Source organism: Festucalex cinctus, chromosome 20 (assembly GCF_051991245.1).
Source record: "Festucalex cinctus isolate MCC-2025b chromosome 20, RoL_Fcin_1.0, whole genome shotgun sequence".
Taxonomy (NCBI): domain Eukaryota; kingdom Metazoa; phylum Chordata; class Actinopteri; order Syngnathiformes; family Syngnathidae; genus Festucalex; species Festucalex cinctus.
The window spans coordinates 10,132,343-10,155,818 of NC_135430.1; the positions used below are offsets into that span (position 1 = coordinate 10,132,343).

The 23,476-nt window shown below is 41.0% G+C and overlaps 2 protein-coding genes and 1 long non-coding RNA gene across 4 annotated transcripts; 2 read left to right on the plus strand and 1 right to left on the minus strand.

The window, feature by feature from the left end:
- The first annotated feature begins 2 nt into the window (after positions 1-2).
- Positions 3-18,096, plus strand: mrc1a (mannose receptor, C type 1a). The gene is made up of 29 exons (XM_077509232.1): positions 3-722; positions 3,195-3,596; positions 4,652-4,825; positions 6,174-6,329; positions 6,397-6,510; positions 6,776-6,916; positions 7,979-8,158; positions 8,237-8,394; positions 8,490-8,606; positions 8,676-8,791; positions 8,853-9,001; positions 10,317-10,516; positions 10,644-10,759; positions 10,839-10,920; positions 11,689-11,833; positions 11,923-11,961; positions 12,499-12,727; positions 12,866-12,966; positions 13,091-13,230; positions 14,206-14,311; positions 14,485-14,657; positions 14,848-14,953; positions 15,959-16,191; positions 16,354-16,516; positions 16,597-16,749; positions 16,816-16,932; positions 17,010-17,168; positions 17,370-17,402; positions 17,486-18,096. The coding sequence occupies exons 1-29, from the start codon at positions 662-664 to the stop codon at positions 17,719-17,721; spliced, it is 4,299 nt and encodes a 1,432-aa protein (XP_077365358.1). The 5' UTR covers positions 3-661; the 3' UTR covers positions 17,722-18,096.
- LOC144009489 (uncharacterized) lies at positions 12,151-23,259 on the minus strand. The gene is made up of 3 exons (XR_013280943.1): positions 23,162-23,259; positions 16,499-17,151; positions 12,151-12,650 (listed from the first exon to the last, which is right to left on the minus strand). It is a non-coding gene; the product is annotated as an uncharacterized LOC144009489 (long non-coding RNA).
- LOC144009482 (zinc transporter ZIP12-like) lies at positions 18,674-23,380 on the plus strand. 2 transcript variants are annotated; one of them, XM_077509244.1, is made up of 12 exons: positions 18,674-18,958; positions 20,092-20,391; positions 20,468-20,669; positions 20,759-20,901; positions 20,984-21,158; positions 21,257-21,429; positions 21,643-21,786; positions 21,850-21,915; positions 22,140-22,191; positions 22,263-22,421; positions 22,484-22,671; positions 22,968-23,380. In XM_077509244.1, the coding sequence occupies exons 1-12, from the start codon at positions 18,725-18,727 to the stop codon at positions 23,094-23,096; spliced, it is 1,965 nt and encodes a 654-aa protein (XP_077365370.1). In that variant the 5' UTR covers positions 18,674-18,724; the 3' UTR covers positions 23,097-23,380. The 2 variants fall into 2 exon arrangements, with proteins under 2 accessions (XP_077365370.1, XP_077365369.1); XM_077509243.1 differs by having other exon boundaries at positions 18,675-18,958; positions 22,137-22,191; positions 22,968-23,378.
- Positions 23,381-23,476: the final 96 nt, after the last annotated feature.

Here is a 23,476-nt window from a genome sequence, read left to right on the forward strand (position 1 = left end):
GGCTTCTGCAGAGTTTACTGATGAGCAGATCATGAATCAGCTGTGTTGAAGAAGGGGAATATCCAAAACCTGCAGGACTGCGGCCCTCGAGGACCGGATGTCGCCACCCCTGTCTTAGTGGAATGAAGGAGCAAACAAAAGAGGTTATATCTGTATTGCAAAATGCATTAACAATAAGATTGATTTAAATTGTGACTCTTCATTTCGGAAATGACCTGTAAAAATGTTTTTAACAAATCGTTTTGGGGGTATGAAGGCAGCGGGTCAGGTTGACCCATAAACAGGTTTTTGGACCATTGAAACAAAGCAACATATTTGCAAGTTGGATTAATAATGAGATTTGAGATTTATTTCATATCTGACTCACCTGGACCATTAAACACGCACCGGGTCAAATTGACCCGTGATTGTTTTGACTGAGCAACAACCTGCCGTATTGGGAGTTTCTCAATCAAATGCGGTGATTGGCCCTCGATAATTTCCGAGTGCGAGTGTTTCTCCCCTCTCGTAGTGCGTCCCTGCTGGCTTCCTGGCTCGGCCTCCCTCTCTCTGAGCGAGCGCCATGTGACAGGATGTCCAAGGAAGAGGCGTCGTGGCGGTGGCGGCCGCTCACCTCGCCACTTCGCCGCTGGACGCCCTGCCGACAACCACCGTCGTCATCATGTGGCCTCGCTTCGCCGCGCTGCTGCTCTGCATGCTGCCTGCCGTGGCGGCTGATGTCGGTACGTGCTGTCGCCACTTTTTGCTTCTTGCATGCAAAACTGGAAGTTTGTGTTCGGGCTTGACAAGTAACTAAGTACAAATACTTGAGTATAATGAATCAAATCGATTTTCTTGACTTTGATTATTTAATTTCCTGATGCTGTGGCCTTAAATTGAAGCGATAACTACTAGTGCAGTATGGAAAAAACAACAACACTAGTAAGACAGTTGCTCGACTAGTGCACCATTGTTCCATTTAAAATAGTTGAAAAGGCTTAACTAGTAAGACAGCTTTTCTACTTGTGTGCAGAAGTTTCATACAGTTATGGAAAGATATGTTACTAGTAAGACAGTTCTACTAGTGTACAGAAATGTTATACAGTAGTGGAACTAATGTCACTAGTAACACAAACCTGTTCTACTAGTGCCTTAGAAATGCCACTAGTAATACATAGTCATACTAGTGCACAACAATGTCATACAATAGTTGAAAAAATTACACTAGCAAGTCAGTTGTTCTACTAGTGCACAGAAATGTCAAGCAGCAATAGAAGTGAGTAGTGGAAAAAACATCACTAGTAAGTAGGAAGGCTGTTTTTCTACTAGTTCACAAAAATGTCAAGACATTCGTGGAAAAAATTACACTAGTAAGACATGGTTGTTTTACTAGTACACAGAAATGGCACCCAGTACTTGAAGGCAGGAGTGGAAACAAATGTCATAAGAAGTAAAAGATTTGTTCTACTAGTGCGTAGAAATTTCATACAGCAGTGAAGGAAAAAATCAATAGTATGGCGGAGTCATACTAGTGCAGCATAGTTGTACTAGTGCACAGCACTGTCATACAGTAGTAGAAAAAAATATGCAAGACTGTCATTCTACTAGTGGACAGAAATATCATACACCGATGGAAACAAATGTCAGTCGTACGACACTTGTTCAACTACTGCATAGAAATGTCACTAGTAGTAAGATGTATTACTAGTGCACAGAAATGTCATATAATAGTGTGAAAAATTATACTAATAATTCAGTCATTCTAGTGCACAGAAAGCTCATGCTATAGTGGAAAAAGAAATGTCAGGAGTAAGACATTTGTTCTACTAGTGCGTAGAAATTTCACTAGTAAGACCCTCGTTCTACTAGTGCACAGAAATCTCATGCTGCAGTGGAAACAAATGTCAGGAGTAAGACATTTGTTCTACTAGTGTGTAAAAATTCCACTAGTAGGTCATAGTCCTACTAGTGCACAGAAATGTCACGCAGTAGTGGAAGCAAAGTTACTAGTAAGACCCTTGTTCTACTAGTGCATAGAAATGTCATACAGTAGTGTTTTTTTTTTTTTTTTTTTACACTCGTAAGGCAGTCTTTCTACTAGTGCACAGAAATGTCATGCAGTAGTGGAAGCAAAGTTACTAGTAAGATCCTTGTTCTACTAGTGCATAGAAATGTCATACAGTAGTGTGTGTTTTTTTTTTTTAATACACTCGTAAGGCAGTCTTTCTACTAGTGCACAGAAATGTCATGCAGTAGTGGAAGCAAAGTTACTAGTAAGATCCTTCTTCTACTAGTGCATAGAAATGTCATACAGTAGTGGGATTTTATTTTTTTTTTTAACACTCGTAAGGCAGTCTTTCTACTAGTGCACAGAAATGTCATGCAGTAGTGGAAGCAAAGTTACTAGTAAGATCCTTGTTCTACTAGTGCATAGAAATGCCATACAATAGTGGGATTTTTTTTTTTTTTTTTTTACATTCGTAAGGCAGTCTTTCTACTAGTGCACAGAAATGTCATGCAGTAGTGGAAGCAAAGTTACTAGTAAGATCCTTCTTCTACTAGTGCATAGAAATGTCATACAGTAGTGGGATTTTTATTTTTTTTTTAACACTCGTAAGGCAGTCTTTCTACTAGTGCACAGAAATGTCATGCAGTAGTGGAAGCAAAGTTACTAGTAAGATCCTTCTTCTACTAGTGCATAGAAATGCCATACAATAGTGGGATTTTTTTTTTTTTTTTTTTTACACTCGTAAGGCAGTCTTTCTACTAGTGCACAGAAATGTCATGCAGTAGTGGAAGCAAAGTTACTAGTAAGATCCTTGTTCTACTAGTGCATAGAAATGTCATACAGTAGTGGGATTTTTATTTTTATTTTTTTACACTCGTAAGGCAGTCTTTCTACTAGTGCACAGAAATGTCATGCAGTAGTGGAAGCAAAGTTACTAGTAAGATCCTTGTTCTACTAGTGCATAGAAATGCCATACAATAGTGGGATTATTATTATTTTTTTTTACACTCGTAAGGCAGTCTTTCTACTAGTGCACAGAAATGTCACGCAGTAGTGGAAGCAAAGTTACTAGTAAGACCCTTGTTCTACTAGTGCACAGAAATTCAGTATTGGACAAGACTTCACTAGTAAGACAAGCAATGTATACAAGTGCACTAGTAGCGTCACGTAAAAGCTGTGTTTTCTTTTTTTTGTTTCTGTGCTTTAGACAGCAGCTCCTTCCTGATCTTCAACCAGGACCACAACAAGTGCGTGAAGGTCATCCACGCCTCGTCCCTCACGCTGTCCTGGTGCGAGCCCCGCGCCAAAGAGCAGCAGTTCCGCTGGGCCTCGGCCAACCGCCTGCTCAGCCTGTCTCTCAACCTGTGCCTGGGCGCCGTGGAGATCAAGGACTGGGTCAAGGTGCTGCTGTTCCAGTGCGACGAGGCCAGCGAGCTGCAGCAGTGGCAGTGCAAAAACGAGACCCTGTTCGGACTGCGGGACCGAGACCTGCACCTCAACTGGGGGAACCGCAACGAGAAGAACTTGATGATCTACAAGGGCTCGGGAGTGTGGAGCCGATGGAAGATCTACGGGACGCACTTGGACCTGTGCTCCAAAGGCTATCAAGGTAATTAAAAAAATAAAATAAAAATAAAAATTCAATTCACTCGTACAGGTTTTAGGTTCACTAATCTGTCATTTTTGTATGCCACAAAAACCTGCTCTTTGAAGAGGGGTGTGTACACTTTTTGAACCAGCATAGCTTGCCTTCACCATCTTTAATAGTTTTATAGTTGATTGTGTTGACAGAAATCGTAACTTATATACTAATGTGTTTTTTGTTGTTGTTGTTTTTAAAAAAAAAAAATGTGTGCGCGTGCTTGAAACAGACCGATATGTTTTTTTCGGGGGTCAATACCGATATTCGATTATTAGTAGTCATGGATGCAGATATTTGGAGCCGATATTCACTTTTCACTAAAAAGGGAAAATATTAGCATCAAAATTTGGAGAAAATACTCCAGCTCTTAATTTTTTTGGGGGGGGGATTTTTAAGCATATGTTTATTGAGCAACTTCTAGGGTTCATAAAAAAAAAAAAAATGTAAATCTTAGTCAATAGACATCTTTTTTAAAATCTAACAAGTTCTGCGATCTCCCAGGGATAGTAGCATGTTTTCAAAAGTTCAATAAAAACAAACAATTGTTTTATACACAAAATAAAGTATTCCAAAATTTCAAAATATGTTAAGTATTAAATTTTTACTTATCTTGATTTTCATTTCAACAAAAACAGAAGGTGCAGAGAGTTCCCAGGGTCGGCAAAAATGAAAATGAAAACTTAATTTATTTTTTTTAATTTACATTTATTCCATGAAAAAGGAATATCTATCTCTAACTGCACCCAAACATATAATATATAATAATCAACCAAATAGGCCACACCCACAAAAATATAAAGAATGCTGTGAAGTTAGCAGCATGTCCACAGCTAACATATCACTTCCTGTATGATGCTCTTATTCTGAAAGACAAAGCATAACACTTCCTGATCCCTATTGGACCCATTGTGCAACAACACATGCACACATATTCTTTATCCTTTGCGAAGAATGACCAAAAAAAAAAAAAGTGTTCATGCCATATTATATCATCATATAAGGCATATTTGTTGTCTCCGCAGAGATTTTCACCATCGGCGGCAACTCCTTCGGCACCCCTTGCCTGTTTCCGTTCAAATTCAGCGAGCAGTGGTACTCGGAGTGCACCAAGGCGGGCCGCACCGACGGGCAGCTGTGGTGCGCCACCAAGGCCAACTACAACAGCGAGAAGAAGTGGGGCTTCTGTCCCACTAAAGGTAGGCGCAAAACATCAGATATTACAGTATAAGAAAATGTCCTGGACTCCAAATGCAATGTTTTTTTCTCGTTTTCTGCCTTGGAAGAGGTCGGTGCTAACAATTGAGGTTTATGACCCCCATGGCAGAACAACATGCATCCCCGTCCTGACTTGTCAGCAGTCTTTGTTTTCCTCTTCCCACAGTCCTCTCATCCCCTCCGCAACGTCTGCAAAATGACTGCAAATCAGCACATGTGCATTTTAACACTCTTGTTATGTTCCGGGTCAAATTGACCCATTGTACAGTAAAAACAAATTCTCGATGAAATTTGTGCTTAATAAGCGTAAACAAATTACAGAGGAGTTAATCAGTTTTTCCCGTGTACTTTAACACTTTTGCATGCTTGTCCACGCGCTGGGTCAATTTGACCCGATCATTGCTGAGTGTCGCATTTCACACTTTTAAAATAAGCACACAAACCATTATAGAGACATACGTTCAAACGTGTGGAGGCTTTATATTATTATTTCAGTTTTGTATATATTTTTTTATGTATTCTTTAACTTCTAATTCCAGTTTCTTCAAGGAAATACACAATTTTTAGTGCTACCATCATAAAGCTTTTATCAACTGTACAGGCAATGTTTATGTTGCGGGTCAAATTGACCCATAGTCAAGTTTAACCCTCCAGATTGTAATTCAGAATGGCCCTTTTATAAGTTTAACTCTCTTGCTACATTGTGGGTCAAAATGACCTATATTCAAGTTTAACCCTGTTGTAATATTGCGGGTCAAATTGACCCATATTCAAGTTTCACCATGCTGTTTGCCATTCAAAATGACCCTTTTGGAAGTTTTAACTCTCTTGCTATGTTACAGGTCAAAATGAGCTATAATCAAGTTTAACCCTGTTGTTATCTTGCGGGTCAAATTGACCCATATTGAAGTTTAACCCTCCAGTTTGCAATTCAAAATGGCACTTTTGGAAGTTTAACTCTCTTGCTACGTTGCAGGTCAAAATGACCTAGAATCAAGTTTAACTTCAATGGGTCAGTTTGACCAACAACATTACCTTCAAGACAACAGAAAGGTTTCACTTTCAAATGGGTCAATTTGACCCGTGATGTAATCAGAGGGTTTCCCATTTCAGTGTTGAACCATCTTGCTACATTGTAGGTCAAATTGACCCATCTTAAAGTAAAAAAAAAAAAAAAAAAAATGCAGACAACTTGTTGAGTTAATCCTAACATTTTTTTCCCACCATTTTTTTAACTTTGAAAATTTGTGTTAATAAAACTAAAATAAATTAAATTACTGGCCCTGTACATGTTACGTAGATACATAAAATGTGTCATTTGAACCGCAGTGTCGTCTGGCTGGGACGCGGACCCGGTGACGGGGGTCCAGTACCAGCGCAACGCCCAGTCGGTGCTGTCTTGGCACCAGGCCCGCAAGAGCTGTCAGCAGCAGGGCGCAGATCTCCTCAGCATCGTGGAGCTCCACGAGCAGTCCTACATTTCAGGTACCACCAAAACAGACCCCGCATGTGGACCGGTCACATGCTGACAGAACTTGTCGACACCACGCAGGACTGACGAGCACGTTGGGAAGCGCCTTGTGGATCGGACTCAACAGTTTGGACTTCGAGGGGGGATGGCAGTGGAGCAACGGGAACCCCTTCCGATATTTAAACTGGGCACCAGGTCAGTCAAGGCAACTCATTCGATATTTGTCATTCCAGAACTTGAGGACAGTTTAGGCAGCAATGTCTTGGAAAAACGGGTCGATATGTGTACGAGGTCAGAGCAATGATCTCGATGACATCATTTCTGCTGAGTCATGTTCACTTTTTCACCCGCAATGCAATGAACAGTCACTTTTACAGCATAGAAGTTTAAACTCTTATGTTGCGGGTCAAATTGGATTTCAAATGTAAAAATGTATGATGTCATCGATGTTTCCCAACAGGTCATCCCTCATCCGATCCGGGAATGAACTGCGCCACCTTAAATGCAGGCAAGGCCTCCAAATGGGAGACCAGCACCTGCGACAAGAAGCTGGGATACATTTGCCGCAAAGGGAACTCCACTAGTCTTCCTCCCCCGCCCAGTAAGAACCCGTGTGTGAAAAACATGCAGGAAGTCGGCCATTTTGCAGTTCTGAGGTCTTGGTCGAGCCCTCAAGGGCTTTTTGAAAAATTCAGACTTCAATGCCATTTTCATTGAGTGGCATGAAATTTGCTAGACATGCATACAATGAGTAGACCCACAAAAAAAGTGAAAAACACCCCATGGAAATCCGCTATTTTGGTTCGAAGCAGACATTTTAGTGTTCCCAAAATTCAGTCCCCAGAGCCAGTTTCACTGTGCTGCCTGAAATTTGGTAGACGTTAGGGGTGTGCTCAAAAAATCGATATGGCAATATATCGTTGTGGGCCTCATTACAATACACGTATCGATACGCAGGCATCAGAATCGATATTGCTCGTTTGCCTTTGCAGCTTGCATTGTACCTAAAAAATAAAAAACAGCAGCGTCTTTGAAGTTAATTGCCTTCAATTAATGCAAAAATAGCTCATCAGTGATTGGACACTGTGTCTTGCTAAGAAAAATGAAAGCAGAGGAAGAATATCAATATTTATCTACTTACAAACTTAACATGCCACGTGTCTTAATGTACCAATTTTCGTATATTTTGTTTAAAAATGAAATAGAATGTGTTGCATGAAAAAATGCGGTTTTTATTTCACCAAATATTTCAAATAAGCACATTTTAGAGCTGTAATTTTAATACTTTGATATTTTTGCTCATATCGGCTCATGCATATTAATACATTTTCCGGGTGTGTCTGTGAAAGCTGCTCCTTGCTCTGCAGTGCATACACATTTAGACCAGGCATGCCGCTTGGTGGTAAACCACAAGAGCTGCCAACAAAAATATATTTGTCAGTCAGCATAACAAACATATCCTTTCGGTCTACATATGACTGTTATTATAAAATGCAAGTAAATTGATGTAATAGATCAAGTATTGGGATACATATGTATTGCAATACGTATCGTATCGTGACCCCTGTATCGTGATACGTATTGTATCGTGAGGTTGGCGGCAATACCCAGCCCGAGTAGACATGTAGACAAATTCTCAAGACGCATATCCTTTGGCTTGCAGTTAACCAGCCCAGCTTCTGCCCCAACCACTGGGTCCCTTACGGCGGCAACTGTTACTTCATTGAGAGAAGCAAGAAAATGTGGAAGGACGCTTTGACCGCCTGCCGCCGGGACGACGCCGACCTGGCCAGCATTCGCAACATCGAAGAGCAGAGCTTCATCATCGCCCAGTCGGGATACCGTAAGACGCTCGGGCCTCGTCGGCGGCTTCAACGAGTCCAAAACCATTCGAAAGTAGCAAAAAAATAATGATTTTCAGTGGCGACGGACGTCCTGTGGATCGGCCTGAACGACCAGAGGAGCCAGATGCTGTTCGAGTGGTCCGACCGCTCGCAGGTCACCTTCACCCAGTGGATGATGGACGAGCCCACCCACGCCACCAACCTCCAGGAGGACTGCGTACTCATCCGGGGAAAGGTGTGGGGGAGGGAGCATTGTTTTAAATGAGCATGCATGTTACCTTGGACAAAAACACAATTCAAACAATTTAAATGGTCTGTTTGTCCTTTCAGAATGGCAGGTGGGCCGACCAAATGTGCGAGAAGGCGTACGGATACATTTGTAAGAAGAAAGCCTCCTCAAAAGCGGCGGAAGGAACGCACAGTGAAAGCAACCAAGGATGCAAGCTCGTGAGGATGCGCCGAAATCTCAAATGCTCGGTTTTTCAACAAAATCCACAATAGTTGTTAATTTTTTAGGGTTCACTCAGGTACGGCTCGTACTGTTACACCATCGCATCTGAGAAGAAAACATTTGACGAGGCGAAGCAGACGTGCTCCAAAGATGGAGGAAACCTCGTAGATGTGGCCGACAGGTATGATTTCGCACCACTTCCTCGTATAGTGCTTCACTGACGTTATTTCTTTTTCCAAAAGGTACGAGAACGCCTTCCTGACCAGCCTGGTGGGCCTGAGGCCGGAGAAATACTTCTGGACGGGACTCTTCAAAAAAGAAGACACGCACACGTTCACTTGGACCAGCCGGAGGAAAGTTTCCTTCACTCATTTCAACGTGGGCATGCCAGGTACGGGACTCCAATTGTAATTTTTTTTTTTTGTGTAAGTTAAACTGATTTAAAAAAAAAAGAAAAAAATATATATATACTGTGCATTGTTATGATTAAAAAAAATGAAAAAATGGCATTGTTAAAATAGTTTTAAATTGCATAAGTTTTACTTATTAGCTTGTATTAAAAAAAATACATTGAAATTAAATGAATTAAAATTAATTAGTTTTAAATTGCACAAGTTTTACTTATTAGCTTGTATTAAGAAATACGTTGAAATTGAATTAATTAAAAAATATATATTTTATGAACATTTTTTTAAATTAAATATTTGTAAAAAATATTTTTCCGATCTTTTAAATCCAAAATGTAATTAAAAAAGTCATTTTTCATGAATGTTTTAGAATTGAGATTACGAAATGATATTGCTGTAAATAATGACGTGCATAAATCATCAGCAGGCCAGATACAAGATTTTTTAAACATTTTTTAATACATTCGATGACAATCAGTAAAATAACCAAAAAAAATAGTCTTCTCACTGATTACATTGTCAAGTATAAAATTTCATCTAATTTAAATATTTATGATTTAATTACCCTTGTGAGGAATAAGTGGTCAAGAAAATGGATGGATGGATATTATTTAATTAAATTAAACAAAAGAATTTAACTAAAACAATGCTGTTCATTCATTTTTAAAAAACATTTATATATACCGGTAGATATTTTTTTAAAGGGATACTTTACTTATTTAGCCATTTTTGGCAGTCAAGCATTAATATTTTGTCTACAATTAATTTCATACTTTCATTATTTTTCACGTACAATTTATACCTTTAAAAACACATTTTGCAACTTGCTATCGACTGAAAATGACATCACAAGGGCTCAGGTAACCAATCACAGCTCAGTTTGTGAATGTCACATGACCAAAGCTAGAAAACAGGTGAGCTGTGATTGGTTACCTGAGCCCTTGTGATGTCATTTTCAGTCGACAGCAAGTTGCAAAATGTGTTTTTACAGGTACTAATTGTACATGAAAAATAATGCAAATATCAAATTTATTATAGGCAAAATATTAATGTTTGACTGCCAAAAATGGCTAAATAAGTAAAGTATCCCTTTAAAGTAGACAATAAATTTGAAATAATTACATTTTTTATTGTTCATGCATTTAAATGTGTGCATGCAAAGTACAGAATGATAGTTTTTTTTTTTATGAAAAAAACAAAACAAAACAGTTAATAGTCATTTGGTTCATCTTCTCGGTATTTCTCGACTGACCTTTCACATTAACATGTCGTTCAACTCGACTAAACTTTGAACCGCAGACCGCAAGGCGGGCTGCGTGGCCCTGGCGACGGGGACGTCGGCCGGCCTGTGGGACGTGGTCAGCTGCGAGGGCAAGGAGAAATTCATCTGCAAGAAACCGGCGGAGGGAGCCCAAGTGACCACCGTGCCGCCCGTCACGCCCGCCCTCAGCTGCGCCTCCGGATGGACGCCCGTGGCCAACAGGAACGTCTGCTTCAAGGTGAGAGCGTTTATACTAAAACGAGTAACAACTCATTTACGACGAAGCATTTTCGAAAAAAGTCAAACCATAAAAAATAACAATCCTCTAATGAAAAATTCCAAATTATTCCAACCCTGGTTTGCAGCTCTACAAAAAGAGCAACGACCTGAAGAAGACGTGGCTCGAAGCAAAGGATTTTTGCAGGGCCATCGGTGGAGACCTGATGAGCATACACGGAGCTCAGGACCTCAGCAATGCGCAGTACGTGCACGCACGCACGCACACACGCACACAGTCAGCGTAGTGTGCGTGTGCGTTAAGGAGTTTTGCTGCCGTTAAGGTTTCATTCGTCAGACGCAGCCTGGATCGGACTCAGCCTACTCAGCACCAATGAAGGTTTCGTCTGGACTGACGGATCGCCTGTGGGTATCCCACTTTTTGTTAATGCTGCTTTTTGAACCAAAAAGTGTTCTGGGCCACTGAAGGGGGAGAAAAAAAACATCATTTTGAAAAATCTAATCTTCAATCTTAACAGTTAGGTTGTAATCTTAACAATGGGAAAAAAGTTGTTCATTGTTGGGGCTTGTACATTTTTGAGAAAAAAGTCCATCTTCTAGAATAAAAGATTTGAGGTAAAAGTGAGGTTTATACATTTGAGATAAAATTATCAGGAAAAAAGTTTTAAAATTTTAATGAAAAAAAAAGTTTTATTTATTTGAGTAAAAAAAAAAAAAAAAAAAAATCATAAGAAAAAACATAAATTTTCAATCAGAAAAAAAATTGTATACATAATTTTGGGAAAGAAAATCTTAATCCTTCAAAAATAGACATATTTTCCAGATTTCTTTTTAAAAAAATTTTTAAAGTAGTAATTTTGTGAAAAAAGTAAAAAGTTCATTTTCTTCTGGAAACAAAATTGCATTAAAAATAAAGTCATATGTGTTAGACGAAAACACTGGAATCCTTTGCAAATAAAGCAACACATTTTCAGTTTTTTTTTTTTGTATAAGTGTGTATTTATCTTACCATAATAAAGTTATATAAATTTGAGAACTATTTTTACATTTTTAAAACAAAAAAAGTCAAGTAAAAATGTGGTCCTCATACTTTTTTTTGTTGAACTCACAAATGATCATCATTGTTATTAGTATTAATACTACAGATAACAATGATAAAACTCTGTGCTGTAGTACGGCTATGAGAACTGGGGCTACGGGGAGCCCAACAACTACAACGATGCCGAGCACTGCACAGAAGTTCAATCCTACTACGGACGACACTGGAATGACCGACACTGCGAGGTCTACAATGATTGGCTCTGCCAGCTACGCAAAGGTAACGATATGCACATATACGTAACAAAATTCTTCTAGTCCCACCCCTCATGTCCATAAATGGCTAAAAGTTGTCCTTTTTGTTTGCAGGAGTGACTCCCAAACCCGAGCCCGTCATCATCATGCCAAGTAAGACAAAAAATTATATTTGGGAGAAAAATTGTCATAATCTTGCAAGTATTACGATGAAAATGTTCTCATAAATGAAAGCATAATGTTTAAAAAAATAGTTACATTATTTTCTCAAATGTACATTTTTCGGCAAAAAAAAAATAATCTTAATTTTAAAAGGTTAAAGTTGCATATTTTCTCGGAAATTAAGATGTATTTTACAAAATTACATATTTAAAAAAATCATAATCTTAAAATAATACAATTATTTTCATAACAGCATAAAGCAAAGCAATACAGGGTCAAAACCAGAGCTGGCTCAGTGTTAGACTGTCTGTTCCATTGAAAATGAATGGGGAAAAGTTGATATTTAATGTTAAATTGTACAAATACTGTAAGTAATGTGGAATCAGACGATAGGAAAATTGAAGGAAAAAAAAAGAGGATAAAAAAAGAGGATAAAAATCATAAACATATGTGGGAATGCTAAAGCAACAACTGCAGTTTTGGCGACATTCCTAAATTGTTGCTCTGCCGATTCTCCTCACTGAGCAGCGTTCAACACCACCGAGGACGGCTGGCTGCTCTACAACGACTCGCAGTACTTCATCAACATGGACCAGCAACCCATGGAGGCCGCGCGGACCTTCTGCAAAAAGAACTTTGCGGAGCTGGCCGTCATCACGGGGGAGAGCGAGAGGAGGTTCCTGTGGAAACAGATCATCAAGGGCTCCGAGAATCAGTACTACATAGGCCTCATTGTCAATCTAGACCAATCATTTAGGTAATTTCAAATACATTTTGCACAAAAGTTACATTCTGTATTTCAGTGGGAGAAAAAAAAACAACAACATAAGTGATAATTTTGATGTTAATTTTAGCTCCAAACTGTCACTTAAACTTTTTCTCATTGTCCTTCCAGCTGGTTGGATGAAACCCCGGTGACATACACGGCGTGGGAACAAAATGAGCCCAACTTTGCCAACAATGACGAAAATTGCGTGACCATATACAAGAGTATGGGTAAGCTCAGCACACGGTTTACCTAAAGTTGAGGTTTAAAAAGGTTAGAAATCTTTTTTTTTTTTTCTTTTTCTGCAATGGTTAATTTCTTAAACATCAATCCCTGCGTGCGCATCTTCCGAAGGCTTCTGGAACGACATCAACTGCGGCATCGAGCTGCCGTCCATATGCAAAAGAAGCAGCGTGTTCGTCAACGCCACCGTGATGCCCACCGCCGAGCCCAAGGGAGGCTGCGCGCCCGAGTGGCTGGCATTCCAAGGCAAGGTATTCTGGGAAAAGTCAACTTGATTTGTAGACGATTTTAACAAAGTGCTGTACATATTTTTTGTGACACTTAGACTATTACTGTTTCAATGTTTACAACTGACAATAATTTAAATAGTCATATCAGTACAAATAATTGATCTTCATAAGGAACTTTAGTGGGGTATATCTTAGGGATGTAACGATAACTGCAATATCGTGATATTAAAACACCCACAAGATATCGTCGCCGTCATGTCACGATATTAAAAGCAGCACATCTGTTAAAAAAGTCGGCTTGATTTCCATTTGTGCCGTCTAGCACCCTCTGGCGGTTAGTTTTTTATTGCACTTTAATTTTCATACGGCATGTTTTGGCCCATCTATGTTTAAAATCCACGCTAATGGTCAGATGAAGGGGAACGTAATTTGCTTGTGAATTTTATATACAATGTAATATTTTTTAATTGCTGTAATGTACAAAAGCACAATATTGTGTTGTTGTTTTTTTTTATTATCACCAACCTCCCTACAATATCGTCTAATTATCATATCATGACCTTCATGTCGTGATAATATTGTATCGTGATGTTTGGATATCGTTATATCCCTAGTATATGTTTACTATTATATGAACATTTTGAAAACATTTAGCATACAGGAGATGCAGATTGAATTCCCCGACGAGCAGTCATGAGGACTTCGACATCATCAATGTTTCTTGGCCAGGGATGCTAAAATCGTAACGTTGTGATTGCACCGAACATGATATCACTCGAGTTTGAATGTAAACAAACAACTGCCTTTTTTTTTTTTTTTTTTGGGGGGGGGAGTAACACATATAGACTTAATTCTAGCGCCAGCTCTAGTCCCTCTACATATCTCTTAGAGGATGCGTTTTTTGCCGAGCCAATGTCGACGAATTGGTTAGTAAATAAATTAATAAGGTGGAAAAGTACAAATTACTTCTTGTGACTTCTTATCTGGTTTGCACAGTGCTACAAGTTTGTGGGCGCCGACAAAAAATCATGGCAGGACGCCAGGGAGTACTGCAAAAACCAAGGAGGGAACCTGGTGTCTGTCGTCAGTGAGCGGGAGCAAGGTACGCCAGCTCCTTGGATAAAACTTTCGTTAGTCCCCACCATATTCATCGATAAGACAAAAAACAAAAAAAAACAAAGTTGCGCCTGTACTTTAAATCCCTTAAAACAAGACTGCCCTCAATTTCCCAAAAATTTGCGCCTCACCGCACGTCCTCAAATATTGTTCGTCTAGCATTCCTGACGACGCGGATGTTGACGTACGGTGATGACCTGTGGCTGGGCATGAACGACGTCAACTGGGAGATGCACTTTGTGTGGACGGATGGCCGAGGCGTGTTGTACACCAACTGGGCCAAAGGGCATCCTACGTCCACGCCGGACGGACGCTACTCCTTCATGGACGAGGTCTTCAATTTTTTATTGTTTCTCCTCATTTTTTTTCAAAGAGGATAAAGAATATATGCCCGTGATTAATTGTCTACATGGTTGTGATAAAATATCCATTGCTCAAAGGAATACTGCGACAATCAAGCATGTCAATGGAGTTTTCCATTATATGTTAGCGTTAGAATTTATTTTTTTTTCTTCTCTGCAGGTTTTCGACTGTGTGATGATGGTGGGCAGCGTTCCTAAGCAAATGGGACTCTGGAAGGTGGATGATTGTGGCGTAAAGCGCGGCTTCATCTGTAAAAGGAACATCGGTCAGTAATGCCGCCAATAAATTAGAATTGTTTTTTTTTTTTTGCTTTTTCTTAAATATTCATTTTTGATGGTTTAAACATACAATTACAGTGGCTCATGTTGATGGTTTTCGGGGAAAAAAGTTTTGGTTAATTTGGTGTCGAACTTCTGCTGACTTTATTTTTAACGTTTTTATTTTTCTAAAAATATATATTTCAGAAAAACTAACTTTTTTTTTTAGATGGTTTAAATTCACAGCAGCCAGGTTAAAATTTTAAATCCAAATAATTTAGTATTAAACTTTTTCAGCTATCTTTATTTATTTTTATTTATTTTCAAAATCTATATATAAAATATTAATAAATAATGTTATATACAGTATATCTTAAAAAATACATTGAAAATAATTTCTATATTATTTGAATTGCCTTTTTTTTTTTTAAACATTTACTGTCCATTTTTGAAAATCTAGAATAATATATTCTAATATAATCTTTTCTGTTTTTTTTTTGGGTTTTTTTTAAAAACGTTTTTTTTTTTGTCAATTTAAATGTTCAGGTCACAATGATTGTTTTTGTATAATATCTGTGAGAAAGATAATTTTTCACATTTTTAATTTTTTATGCTCACCTTATTTCTTCCTTTTACATTGATTTTAAAAACATTTTGCAAGAATTATTTTCACATTTATTTTTAATGGTTTAAAGTTACAGTGGATTGCACTGACTCTGAAAATCTAGAATTTAATAATTTTTTTTTAAATTTGGTATTAAATTTATTCTGCTGTCCTTTTTTTTTTCTTTTTTTTTCTTTTTTTTACTTAAAAAAAAAAATACTTTACATTTACATCTAAACTAAAAAATGGGCAACTTTTTATTCTCTCAATATAATATTCTGTAAAAATTAATCATCATTGTTTTCTACATTTATAATTTCAATTAAAATCTTTCCTTGAGGAAGGTGTTTATTTTTGAAACGCCAGTCAGGGTCAGCAATCAACCGACTAACGTGACTCGTGTCCGAAGATTCCCAGATCGCGCCGGCGGCCACCACGACGTCGCCCAAGGCCTTCTACAAGCTGGGCAACGACTCGTACAAGCTGGTGACGCAAAAGATGCGCTGGGACGAGGCACGCCGGCAGTGCCAGGCGGACGACGCCGAGCTGGCCAGCATACTGGACCCCGTGGCACAGTCCTACGTCACGCTGCAGATCCTCAAATTCAACGAGCCCGTGTGGATTGGACTCAACAGCAACGTGGTGAGGGAGACGTGAGAGCAGGAGATCGTGCACGTTTTCGACTAAATCACGACTTTTAAACACGAGATCTTACTTAGCTTAACCACACCAGCCATATTTGTCTTGTTTTCGGTTAAAATGTTCTAATGGAAGGTTCTTGTTGCCGTTTCCGTTGAACAAAAGGGAGGTCGCTACAAGTGGGTGGACAACTGGCTCCTGTCGTACACCAAATGGGGTAAAGACGAGCCTAAGAGCAACTACGCCTGCGTGTACATGGATGTGGACAAAACATGGAAGACGGGCGCATGCAGCAACACGTACTACTCACTTTGCAAGACCTCACCAGGTCCACGAAAACTAAAAAAAACATCCACTCGTAATTTGCTGCCATCTTAATGACTCTTAATCATTTCTTCTTTTTGGTAGATTTGGCGCCCACAGAGCCTCCTCAGCTGGCCGGAAACTGTCCAGACCCGAAGAAGAAGACAATCTGGATCCCCTTTCGCGGCCATTGTTATGCCTTCTTCAGTTCGCTTGTGGACAACTGGGCCCACGCCTCCGTGGAATGTCTGAAAATGGGTATGCTGGGAGGATTTTTTACCAACACTTCAGAGGGATGTGATATATAAAAAACGTGTTCATCAGGGGCATCCCTGGCAAGCATCGAGGACCCCCAGGAGAGTTTTTTCATCCAACAAAACGTGGAACTCCTGCAGGACGGCGCCAAGAGCTTCTGGATCGGCTTGTACAAAAACCACGACAGTAAGAATTGCGCTCGTCTGCCTTTACCGGATGGCTGCTCCGCATCGGGCGTAAGTCTGGGAGCTTCTTTGTGGAAGGTGAGTGGGCGTGGATTGACAAAAGCGCAGTGGACTACACCAACTGGAAGGCGGGCATGCCGTCGTCCGAGTCGTGCGTGGACGTCCATTCCGACAGCGGGAAATGGAAGACCACCAGCTGCAGCAGATACCGCTCGTACATCTGCAAAACACCCAAAGGTAGAGTCATTTCTCATGGGCATGGACTTCACTCAGTTCATTCAACATAAATATTTAACCTCCCAGTAATCCCCAATCAACACAGGCGTGCCCCAGGGCTCTGTCCGGGGTCCTCTGCTCTTCTTCACATACATTGAACCTTTTTAGTGTATTATGTTGGAAAAAGAGCAACAGCTACTAACGCCACACCAATTTTTCCAGTTATCACGGTGACAGAAAAGCCTCCAGCTGTCGGTGAGTAATGAAAACATACAGTACCTCATTTTCAACTCTATGTATTCAATATTGACATTCTGCATTTAAAAAAAAAAAAATAGCTCATATCGTGGAAGAGGTGTCCAAAGGCTCCGCTGGTATCAGCGTAGCCGTGGTGCTGGTGGTCCTGGCCCTGGCGGGACTGGTCGCTTTCCTGCTCTTCCGGAAAAAGATGCCCGCCCCCTCCCCTACGGGGGAGTCCACCTTCATCAACAAGTTGTACTTCAATAATCCCATCCGAGCTCTGGTGGACACCAAGAGCCTAGTTGGCAACATCGAGCAGAACGAACAAGCGTAGGCGGACGCCATCGGGCTAATCTGTGCTGATGGCAAAATCGATTTTTCAGTTTTAATAATCTATGCAAGTACTGGAACTGCACTAGATAACACTCCAAAAGAAGTGATTTAAAAAAAAAAAAGTGTACATAGGATGGATTTTTTTATTTTGAAGAATCAACAGTTTTTTTTGTTTTGTTTTATTTTGTTTTTTCCTTACAACAGCGCTTCAAGCGCTTTGTTTTTCCTTCACTGTCTGACATTGTAAATAGATCCAATAAAAGAAATTATAGATTGAAAATTAAAATTGTTTTCTCCCTTGTAAACTATAAACAAGAACTCACTGCAAGCAAGCCCACTTTCTGTACTTGGATATAAAAAGATATGGTAAATATTTCTCCATCAGGTGTCATCTCAGTCACCATTATTAGCTTGAACCAATTTGCCCACCAGGCAACTCTCTCCATGGCAACTAATCCTCAAGAGCTTACTTCCAATAATTAGCCTTTTTCCAGGACCCGGAATTCTGCCCAAACAGCTGACAAGCAGATTTTTATCACCTATGGGCAGGTAAGATTCGTCGACGTTTCAGTTACTTCACAAACATTCCTTGCTCTGCTCGGTCGTTTTGACCTGGCGTGGGAGGATGTTCAAAGTTCAAAAGTGTTTTTTGTGTAGAAAAAAAAAGCATTAGGAGTGACTAACAAAACAAAACCTTCTGTTATGATTTTTAGGGATGTACTAGATGTACCGTCTCATAAAGCATTCCCAGTGACCTCGTTTTCAATTTAACTGCCTTGAATGCCAAACGTAATTTTTTTCCAAATACTAATTATGCTCTCACCCCCCACCGCCGTCTCCCTGCCCCCGTGCTCTCTGACTGGCTGCACTAATCCTTTTGTTGTGGACCGAGAGGCCCGGCTTTGGCTGCACTGTAAGGGTTAGTTCAAGCGGAGGGTGACCACCAGCCCCCCCCCCCTTCCTCGTGTTTGGATGGTCCATCTTAGGAAGACCTCGACAGCAACATGTGCTCCCGTGGATTAGCAGTTCCTCGTTTTCTGCTGTTGCTGGTGTGTCTCCTGGGAAGAGTCCAAGCAGAGTCAAATTTACGGGATGTCCTCAGAGTCTTGGATCTGCCGTTCAGTCAGGATGAAGAGGCGCATCTCCAGAAGAACCACGTCGGTATCCTGATCTCAGGGATTCTTCTGGCGGTGAACTGTCCGGAGAGGATTGGTGCCTCTCTGGAAGTCTGTGACGAGGTAGGCCCATTTCACCAAAACAACTTTTAATTCCTGAGAACTTTTTGTTTGTGAAGACTGGAATGTGAGGCTTAAGTTCTTGACCTTTATGGCTCATTCATGTTGAGTGGCTTTCTTTGGAGCATCCCTGCGTTTGACACTGTGAAACTCTGAGCGTGAACTCAGGGCTACTTTACGTCGGTGCAAGGTGGCTTGACAATGGCATCCAGAGCCTTGAAAGGAGTGGTCGATAGGATTTTGGAATGCCTTTGTTTTTGAGAAGCGTGCTCTCGATATTGAGTGTTTCACTAACCCTGTTACTGTTTACGTTGGGTAGACAACAATCTCCTTGAACGCAAATACGATGTCTGTTTCCAAGAATCGCCGGCTACACTTTCAAGGTTCATTTCACTGGAACATTGGAAGGTCATGTCTATTTTCAGGCATGTAGAAAGTTTACATGAGGCTTTTAGCTTGGAACCATACCTGTGCCTATTCAGCCCCATGTACATTGAAGTCCAAGAATTAACATCATCGAACGTATATTGTACATTGAAGTCCAAGAATTAACATCATCGAACGTATATTGTACATTGAAGTCCAAGAATTAACATCATCAAACGTATATTGTACATTGAAGTCCAAGAATTAACATCATCGAACGTATATTGTACATTGAAGTCCAAGAATTAACATCATCGAACGTATATTGTACATTGAAGTCCAAGAATTAACATCATCAAACGTATATTGTACTTTGAAGGACAAAATGGTGTCTTACTGCACCTGCTTCTGCGGACTAGACAGGAACAAGGACTAAATTTACCTTGAAAGTCAGACAAGTCGTGACAAGGTAGGAACAAGGGCTCTATTGTACCCTAAAAGATAAAAATTGACCCCTGATTCTAAGGACAAGGTGACAAACTAGGAATAAGGACCAGACTGGACTTTAAAGGAAAGAAACTGACTCCCATTTCTGGTGACAAGGCAGAAACAAGAACTTGGTTGTACTTTAAAAGACAAAGTTTCACAATTACTAAACCTCTGATTCTGGGTAAAAGATGCCAAGATAGGAACGGGAACTTTTAGACCAATCTTTCAAACTGACTTTCTGTTTAAATGAGCTAAGTAATTCCAGCCACTTCCTCTTCCAGTGCCTGCCACCGGACGTTGCGCTAACCGTACTAGAGGACGACGGCAAGCCGTACCTGACCGAGGATGACTTCCAGCGCCTCTCCACTCTTCTGCTCTACTACATTTTGAACCTGCGAGATCTGTGCCGGTCATCTTCTTCACCTACCCGTAGCTACGAGTTTTACCTGCGAGCTCTCACCGATCTCCATGCGGCGGAGGACAACGGTGTCCTCTCGTTGGGTGAACTTGAGAGCATTCTTCAAATTGTCAACCAGCACAACTCCTCCATCCAAGAAGGTTCTACTGTCTCCAATCTTCAGGTAATAGGTGGCGGTTTTGTCATCCCAAGCAGGTCTGAAGAAACTGAAGCGATATCATCATTCCTTTGATGTTTAGTGCGTTGACGCTACTCATCTGCTTGAAGACGCTAATGCGAAAGAAGGTACCACGATGACGTCCGTACCCAAAGTGTCTGCTTCCATCATCAGTCACCTCCTGCAGGGTCCCTGTTTCGCACAGAGGAACCTCCCTCCGCCGGCCTTCTTTACCAACTTCATCTTTCACTCCCTCAATCGCACCAGTGAACTTCAAGTCTTAGGTGAGATGGATCATCCAACAACCTCGGCTTTTTTCACTTTTCTCTTTCAATATCAGAGGGTGCAAATAGTTTTTTTCTTCTTCTTGAAGATCTGGAGGTGCTGCTTCACCAGCTCGGAGTTGGCGGAGAAGGAAAGAAGCCGCACTCTCACGACAGGAAGCGGCGAAGCTCGCACACCGAGTCGGGGAATTTGTTGGAGAATTGCAACCATGAAGTTGGAAACTGGGCGCAGGTAAAGCACTTAATAGGTAAAACACATGAAGACGAACCAATAAGATACTCATAAGGTTGTCTCGTTCTTTGAATCCAAACAGGTCTGTTTTTCAGCCAATCAGCTGGTGTATATTTTTGCTCTGGACCCACAACTGCCCATTTCTAAGGAGCACTTTGGACAAATGTGCCCGGCCATCATCCAGCAGTTGCTAGGCAATGCGTGCGATTCTGCAGAGCAGAACACAAGAGGATCTCATCAGCCCACTGCTTTTGAGAGTGAGGCGTTTGACCTTCTGTTTCCCACTCTCTATTTGATAATTCTATGATTAAAAAAAATATATATATTACCATATCTTTACTATTTATCTTTGTAGAGTACGGCTACAGCACGGCAGCGGTGCTGCTCATCACTCTGGGATCCATGCTAGGCATCTGCCTGATCTTCTTCAACTCTTGCCAGGAGACCTACACCCTCATCTTGCAGCTTTTTGTGGGCCTGGCCGTGGGGACCCTCTCTGGCGATGCCCTCCTTCACCTCATCCCGCAGGTGTGTCCCTCATGAACACTCAATCAACAGGCCCAGACATGTAAAACCAGGTCAACTAAACCATGAACATCTACTACCTTAATGCTGTCGTATAGTAATGTGAAAAGCTGTGATGTTACTGTAATTATAAACCTGCAAGCAATACAAATGCCCTTAGTTGTCTTCTCATTCATTAAGAATCAGGATTATTCTTATTTTTTTTTATCTTTGTAGATACTCGGCCTCCACGGACACGACGAGGACCACCTCACGGAGCAGACGGACTACCTGTGGAAGATAGTCGGCGTGGTGGCCGGCATCTACGGCTTCTTCCTCATGGAGAGGCTCTTCTTCTTCCTGGTTCCTCCGCACGGACATGTAAGTTCCTGAGAAAAACGCTTGGAATTCTCAAGCACAGCTTTGCTTCTTCTTGGCCCTTAGAGCCACTCGCGGGCTGACTGCGAGGGTCCGTCCCCGAGGGGCAAGTCCATCTCTACCATACAGCTGGTAAGGCTCTTTAGGCTTGCCGTTATTTGAGCTTTTAACAGGATAGTTTCAATGCTAAGGTGTAGGATAACTTATGTTAGAGATAAGAAGCAATGAGTAGAGACATGATGGTTTGAGAGGGAGGTCATTTGAAGGCCGTTAAATGATAAATCTCTGAAGATTAGAGACGGAGTTTGTGAGATGCAACCTGGCTGTGGCAAGCAAAAGTGTTCTTTTACTAGCAGGGACCAGTGGATGAAGAAGCAGAAACTACACAGCAGAGACCTTCACAACAAAGTAAGCTAAATGTGGTCCAGTACTGTGGTGAAGTCATTATCGTGCCCACATGGTGGTGGTGGTTTCCCCAGACAGCGGCGTTCCTCTGCTGGCTGTGATGGTCATCGTCGGTGATAGTCTCCACAACTTTGCTGATGGCCTGGTGGTGGGCGCCGCCTTCTCTTCGTCGCCAGAGACGGGCATGGCGACCACAGTCGCCATCTTGTGCCACGAGATCCCCCATGAAATGGGTGAGGACTTGCTCCACTCATCCAAAGACAAGGATGTGTTACTTATTTGTCTATTTTTTAAGGGGATTTCGCGGTGCTGTTGAGCTCCGGACTCCCCGTGAAGACGGCCGTGGTCATGAATTTTATCAGCGCCTTGACGGCCTTCGCGGGCCTCTACATTGGACTGTTCGTCTCGGCTCAGGCGCAGGTGCAGCAGTGGATCTTTGCAGTAACGGCGGGGATTTTCCTCTACCTTTCACTGGTGGAGATGGTGAGAAATGTTACCAAATGCTAACTGATTGAAGCTAGCAATAAGCTTCTACAAGCTACCTAGCTAAAGCTAGCAATAAGCTAGCACACGTTAGCTGGCTAAGGTTAATAAGTTAGTTAACTTCTTAGTTAACATGCTATCTGGCTAAAGTGAGCAATAAGCTAACAAGCTAGCATGTTAGATGTTAGCTTCCTAAAGACTGAAGCTAATAATAGGCTAATAGAGGCTAATGGAACGGCCACACTTTTTATCCATCTTGCACACTGTTTGCGTCCTCCTTTTCTTTGTCCCGCCAGCTTCCCGAGATGAGTCGCTTGCGGAGCGGGCGACCATTAACTGCGTTCCTGCTGCAGAATGTTGGCCTCCTGTCGGGTTGGGCCTGTCTCCTGCTGCTCGCACTCTTTGAACATGAGCTCAAATTCTAGTACTAGCACAATCACAACAATAAAACATGGATATTTTATGGAGGCGTCTCCTTTGTGAGGCTTACCGCTGCACACATGAGCTTGGTGAGTAACGGACGGCTGGCCCACGCGTGCCAAACAGTTGTGGGTGAGGTGTCAGTCACTTTTTCACATGTGACAAGTGAATACCAGTACTAAGAGAAAAAACATGTTTCCTCTCCCCATTAATGAATTGATCAGAGCACATGTCATTGGTGCTGCTTGTATCGTCAACTTAATGTGAAATTCTCAAAATGTGCAACAAAATCATCTGACTTTTCCTCTGGAAAGAAAATAATAATAATAATAATAATGACTGTAATTTTTCTGTTTGTAAATAGGACTTTATTCTTGAAAATTTA

What these genes read in the sequence shown, in the direction of transcription:
- LOC144009482 (XM_077509243.1), top strand. Translation starts at nt 18,725, where the DNA reads ATGTGCTCCCGTGGATTAGCAGTTCCTCGTTTTCTGCTGTTGCTGGTG. An exon ending in TCCTTCACCTCATCCCGCAG is followed by an intron (nt 21,430 to 21,642) that starts GTGTGTCCCTCA and finishes TTATCTTTGTAG; the next exon opens with ATACTCGGCCTCCACGGACA. An exon ending in GCAGAGACCTTCACAACAAA is followed by an intron (nt 22,192 to 22,262) that starts GTAAGCTAAATG and finishes TGGTTTCCCCAG; the next exon opens with ACAGCGGCGTTCCTCTGCTG.
- mrc1a (XM_077509232.1), top strand. Translation starts at nt 662, where the DNA reads ATGTGGCCTCGCTTCGCCGCGCTGCTGCTCTGCATGCTGCCTGCCGTG. An exon ending in GCTCTGCCAGCTACGCAAAG is followed by an intron (nt 11,834 to 11,922) that starts GTAACGATATGC and finishes TTTTGTTTGCAG; the next exon opens with GAGTGACTCCCAAACCCGAG. An exon ending in CGTGGAATGTCTGAAAATGG is followed by an intron (nt 16,750 to 16,815) that starts GTATGCTGGGAG and finishes CGTGTTCATCAG; the next exon opens with GGGCATCCCTGGCAAGCATC.